The sequence below is a fragment of the Schistocerca nitens genome, chromosome 6, assembly GCF_023898315.1.
Source record: "Schistocerca nitens isolate TAMUIC-IGC-003100 chromosome 6, iqSchNite1.1, whole genome shotgun sequence".
NCBI classification, from domain to species: domain Eukaryota; kingdom Metazoa; phylum Arthropoda; class Insecta; order Orthoptera; family Acrididae; genus Schistocerca; species Schistocerca nitens.
Genome location: NC_064619.1, coordinates 554,957,319 through 554,963,607, shown reverse-complemented (window position 1 = coordinate 554,963,607; position 6,289 = coordinate 554,957,319). Strand labels below are relative to the sequence as shown.

At 45.0% G+C, this 6,289-nt stretch overlaps 1 protein-coding gene across 1 annotated transcript; it reads left to right on the top strand.

Annotated features, from left to right (window-relative positions):
- Positions 1–952: 952 nt before the first annotated feature.
- On the top strand, positions 953–5,836 carry LOC126262675 (trypsin alpha-3-like). Its single transcript, XM_049959449.1, has 2 exons — positions 953–1,351; positions 5,274–5,836. Exons 1-2 carry the CDS (start codon positions 986–988, stop codon positions 5,670–5,672), a joined length of 765 nt encoding a protein of 254 aa, XP_049815406.1. The 5' UTR covers positions 953–985; the 3' UTR covers positions 5,673–5,836.
- The last annotated feature ends 453 nt before the right edge of the window (positions 5,837–6,289 follow it).

The following is a 6,289-nucleotide window of genomic DNA, read 5'->3' as shown; positions in this document are numbered from 1 at the left end:
ATCAGACATTACCAGACGGTGATTCTCCCGGAAATACAATACGCATGCGAGACAATCTCCGGACCGTATAAAATAGGAGAGATAGAAGCAATAGAAAAAATAGAAAGAAGGATAGTAAGAAAGTGTATAAACAAGAAGAACCTAGTGGAAGGCCAATGGAGAATAATCCCAAACGAAACCGTCTACAAAACAATCACTCCACTAACAGAATTCTTCAGAAGGAAAAGGATATCATTCCTGGGACACATACTGAGAACGGAAGACACTAGACTAGCTAAACGACTGATCGACTTTTATTGGAATAAAAAAATCAAGTCAAACTGGGTGAGAGAAGTGCAGAAGGACATGGAAGAACTAGGAATCTCGAAGGAGGATCTTGTAACAAAATCACAGAAATACAGCGAATGGGTAAAAACAAACACAATAACACTCACGCACAAACCAAGGCAGAGACGAAATGTGGTGTATTCAGAGGAGGAAAGAAAACGAAGATCGGAACGGCTCAAAAAAATATGGGCTAAAAAGAAAGAAGAAACAGCCAAACAAATGAAACGGCTAAGGACGACTACAAGATTTGAACTAAAGTGATCCAATAGGGTCGTAAAAGCAATAAATAAATAAATAAATAAACGGCAGTAATCAAAATTCCTTGGACGTATTTGAGTGCAGGGATAATGTGACTCTGTATTAATCCACACAATGTACCACAGCACTACAGGAACCCTGAACAATGACTTATGGATTATCTGGTAGTTCGAATAATGATCAACTCAAGAGGTACCTCAGATTGTGTAAAGACAGCACTAATGCCAGTGCATTCATATTTTGCTTTCCATTACATCGCTATCGGGTTCCGACGATGCGAGATTTATCCTTTGGACGGTGATTAAATGTAGATAACAACAGTATTGAGACGTCAAGGGCACTCGGAATGGCTATATAATCTGCAGTCCGGACGAGAAAGGGCACACACGGCAGCTCCGCCATGATCCGCAACCTGGTCCTCGCACTGTGCCTGCTGGCGCCGAGCTTCGCAGCGCCGAGAGGGCGCCAGCTGTGGTCCAGAGGCGAAGGCCGGGTGATTGGCGGCTCCAACGCCGACATCTCCAACTACCCCTGGCAGCTGGCCTTCCTGTACAGCGGCTCCCAGATATGTGGCGCCTCCATCATCAGCGGCAACTGGGCGCTGACAGCGGCCCACTGCGTCGACGGCAAGTCCGTGTCGCTGATGAGCGTGCGAGGCGGGTCCACGTACAAGAACAGCGGCGGCACTGTGCTAAACGTCGCTTCCGGCTACATGCACAAGCAGTACAACTCCGCGACGGTTGACTACGACATAGCGGTGCTGCAGGTGAGAGATCGTAAATTGTACAGCATTTCTTTAACTCGTTAACTGCAAATTGTTTTCTTCACTCTACATTTATAATGATCAGCCAGAACATCATAACCTCATACCTCCATCTCTGGCACGGATAACAACAGCGACACGTTGTCGTACGAAAGCAATGAAGTTTGGGCAGTTTGCTGAAGGGATTTGGCGCCACATCTCCACGCCCAAGTCGCCTAATTTCCGTAAATTCCTAGGAGGTTGGCGATGAGCTCTGAGGCCATCACACCTACAGAGTCACATTGTTTCACGAACCACTCCATCACACCCCAGTTCTTATTGACATGGGGAACTATCTAGTTGAAAACCGCCGTCGAGGATATACGTGGTCTGCAGCCTGTGTACGATACCTCGTGGTGTCTTGCACGGTCTCCACTTGACCCATGGATGCTGACGTGAATGTTCTGCAGAGCATAACGTAGACACCGCCCGCTTGCTTCCGTCCCGCAGTAAAGGTGTTAAGGGGCTGTTGGCCTGGAAGACGACGGATTCGGGACCTCCCATCGGCATGATGAAGAACGTATTGGGATTCATTAGGCCATCCCAACGCTCTGCCATAGCTCCAACCTCCCCATATCAGTAGTGGTTGCCGATGTTGTGGTGTTACCATTGGCACTTGCATGGGTAGTCTGCTATGAAACCTCATCGGTAGGAGTGTTTTGTGCACTGTGTGTTCAGACACACTTGTGCTCTGTCTGATGATAGTTCTGCCATCGTTCGCCGCCTGTCTCGTTTTACCAGTCTGCCCAACATAGGACTTCCGACATCTACATTGAGGAATGAAATTACAATGAAATCCAGACCGTTAGCTCCTTATAGGCGTTGATAAATATCAATGGAAACAGTTGAAAATGTGTGATCCTTCCGGGACTCGAATCCAATATCTCCTGCTCTATCCCACTGAGCCACTGAGGACACAGAGGATATTGCGACTACATGGACTTATCTCTGGCACGCTCCCCTTGAGACCCATCCTTCCAACTTAGTGTCCAGGCACTACATTTGTAGGGCCCCTGCCCACTATACTCATAACTCGCGACAGTCAGTCTACCGATTCCCGTAAGAGTTTGAGCAAAGTGAGTGCGTCCGCACTGAAGATATTTATATATGAAGATGGTATCTATTCTTTCGGACATGTCTTCATATATCCATAATGAGGGGTGGCCGGCCACCCAACCCCACGAGGTCTGGTCGTTGTTTCAGTTTGATTTCGCCAATTGTTGAAGACACTTGCTACAGCACTCATCGTACACCCAACAAGGTATTCAATTTCCGAAAAGCTGGTGCCGAGTCTCCGGATGATCACAATCGGCCCTCAGCAAAACTCAGATATAGCGCAGGCCTTCCCCATTCCACACAGACCGGACACTCACTGATATTGCATGCGCCGTGCATGTGTCTGACTAGCAGTCATTCATCACCAGGTGAAGCTGCTGTCGCCTGGATGGGTTTATATCGATAGTAGGTCTTGTCTTCATCGTGTTTACATGGCAGTAGAATCGTTCTGCAGTCAGACTCAATGTTACTTCAAATTTTCCCAATATGTTCGACGAAAAGGTCGTCGTCTCGCCTCAAGTGATTGCCAATGGAGTTCAAGACTGCAGTCAATGTTCTCGATTATTTGTAGGATATGCTTTTTCCTGGGTTGCAGCCTTCAATTTCTATCCTCTATGGTTCCCTATAGTACCATGGAAGTTACTCCATGATGTACTAACACATGTCTCATAAATTTTTTCCTTCTTCTCTCAATGTTGTACATATGCCCTAGCCTATTCGGGGAGAAACTCATTTCTTATCTTGTCCATCTAGTTTGGATTATCCTTCTTATAGCACTACATCTCGAAAGCATCGGTTCTCTTCCTCTGAGCTTCCCCACGATCCATGTTCCGCTACCGTACAATATAGTGCTCCAGACATACATTCCCCCTTAAATTAAAGACAACGTTTAAGATTACTGAACGGGAAAGATGGCGTACCTAGGAACACGTGATATTTTTTGATAGGTACTTGAGTCTACAGACATATTTTAGAACCTCATGACGGAATGCACACTAGAATGGACCGCTAGCAGTTATCGCCATTTCCTACAGTTTTTGTTATACTTGGACACCGGATTTGTTTTGTGCACCAGACTTACAGAGCTTTAGGGCAAGATCTATATATTTTTAAAACTAGTTGTATAAAGTGTGGACGGTTATGCCATACTTTGATAGCTGTGCATTACGCCGTTCCTTGAAAAACAATAAGGTCTCTTCTTACGGAACATGTGATATTTACAAATTAAGGGAGTTTCGTTAATGTCTTAACAACGTTACCAGTCTTGAAAACGGAAATTCATGTTAATTTCCAATAGCTTTAATTTCAAAATACGTTTAATTTGAGACAGAATTTTTGATAATATTTCTGCATAATTTGATTTCACATAGTGATTATTAGTGTGTAGTAGGGTAGCAATGTAACAGACTGGCTGCTATAGTGTTGAAAAAGTTTCCTCGGTTGTAACGCTTTTAAATTTCAGTCTTATATTTGATCCTAGGTACATGGCAATTTCGTGGCTTGAAACATCCTTTCTTATTTGGAAAAACCTTAATTTCCGAAGTAATTTTCGTAATTTCAGAAAAAGGCTGCAGCGCATAAGAAGCGAATGCCGTCGTTTTAAAAATGAACAAGAAAACATGTTAAACTACAGTAACAGGGCTGGCTATAGGCAAAGTCCGAAAAGTGTTTCAAGATGCAACTCTCTCCTATACTTGTTTTGCCAGGAAGGCCCTCTTTTCCTGTGCTTTATATGTCTTCCTTACCTTCTTCATCGCATAAGACATTGCTTCCAAGGCAGGTGAATTCCTTTACTTCGTCTACTTCGTGGTACCCAGTTTTGATGTTATTTCCATCATTAATCTCATTTCTGCTACTTCTCGTAACGTTCGCCTCTCTTAGGTTTACTATGACCTAGCCTAAATGTGTATGGTGTAGGGTATTTCTGATACCACTAGCCGACATCCCCTCCCTATTCCATTCGCCAATGGGGAGTTGGAAGAATAATCACCGCTAATTTCCGTATTAGCTCTACTTTCACGCATTTTTTGTACTTGTTGTCGTTTCGCGTGACCCGTGTGAGTAAAAATAATATGTTGTCCAATTCTGCCCGGAAAATAATGTCTTGGAATTTCAGTAGAAAACCTCTCCGTGGTTCACAGCGCCTCCGCTGTATCCAGTGGAGTTTGTTGGCCATATCCATACCGCCTTCGCCCCGACTCAAGGATCCCGTGACGAAACTCGCCGCTTGTCGTTCGAACTTATCAATCTCTTTCATTAATCCAACCTAGTAATGTTCTCACACTCATGAGCAGTACTCCAGAATCAGTCGAACAAGTGTTTTGTTAGTTACTTCTTTCGTGGATGAATTACATTACCTTAAGGTTCTTCCTATTCAATAGAACTGACTTTCAGACCTAATACCAAACAAGCTGCTTGGCTTTCTGTTCGTTGCAGCATTATTTGTAATTAAAGTTAAATAATATGATCTTGGTGATTCCATAGTGTTGGAAATTGTGGACGTCAGGGACGAATTCTTTCGGCAATGACAACAAATATTATTCTCTTTGGGATTTTCTCCTATTTCGATTTATTTGTGATCGTCTTCGAAGGATCTATAGCTTCATCTTCAACGTTGAACTTTTATCGATGTAGTACACCACAAGTGTATCCTATTAAATCAGCGAAACATCAGTGTGGTAACTATATGATTTACAGGTTTAGCTTTAGAGTATATCCATTGGTCTCCGTAACAACATAAATAATTTGTTGTCTGCCCAACTATGTGTGAAGGCCGTATAAAATACTATTACTGCGGGGAGACTGTAGTTGAGAGTATTGTACTTGACAGGTGTCCGGATCTCTCTCGGGCAGCAACATGCGTGCCGTGGGCCTGCCCAATGACAACTACGACCCACCAGGTGGTCTCGCCGTCACTGCCACCGGCTGGGGCCAGACGTCCACCAGCGGCGGCGCCCCGAACAACCTGCTCAAGGTCGACATGAGCATCATAGACCGCGCCACCTGCCAGAACATCTTCGCCAACGTGAACACCGTCACGGCGCGCATGGTGTGCGCGGGACAGGCCGGCAAGAGCGTCTGCATGGGCGACTCTGGCGGCCCCCTGGTCAGTGGCAGCACGCAGGTCGGCATCGTCTCCTGGACCGGCAGCTCTTGCGAGGCTACTGGAGCCGCGTACGCCAACGTCGGCAACCTCCGCTCCTGGATTAGGGATGCTACCGGTGTTTAACTGGAATCACAATCACTAATAGCCACAGAAATATCAACAAAGAATTGTTCCACTGTAAAAGCCTTTTGGAATGTGCACTCAGTTTTCAACTGTTTCTTGTATACCTGACGATTCTGTACGGTACGCTGTAAAACAATATACTATTTGCCATTTCACCAAAATCATAGCCGTAGTTTTTCTTCGCACCTGAAATGCACTCCTAGCACGAGATCATTTCCAACCTCTACCACGGCAACCACTCTCTTGGCTAAGGCTAAACAGGTGAAACTTAGTTCTCTGGTAAATGTGTGGAACGTAGTTAGTTAATGGGATGGGGGATAGGTGGTATTTCTAGGTTGGAGGGGGGGGGGGAGGGGTGGAGAGGTAGGGTTTGCGGATATACCTTTAGGCAAGGTGTTGGCCTTCGTGTGACGGACAATCATGGATATGGGTGTTTGTGTCGAATGAGCAGTGAATTGGACCCACGTAATCGAGCAACTTTTAACACGATTCACCGGAACGAGTTACTTCAGTTGTCACTGTATAATGGCTACATGGATTTTGACCGACGTTCCTAACGTCGAACGATTAAATTTGATTAGGGATTGTGAAATACACAGTTAATTTTTAAATAATGC

Bases quoted from the DNA above. Each gene is read 5' to 3' on its own strand.
- LOC126262675 (XM_049959449.1), top strand. From the start codon at position 986: ATGATCCGCAACCTGGTCCTCGCACTGTGCCTGCTGGCGCCGAGCTTC. The intron at 1,352-5,273 runs GTGAGAGATCGT...TGTACTTGACAG, and splicing joins ACGACATAGCGGTGCTGCAG to GTGTCCGGATCTCTCTCGGG.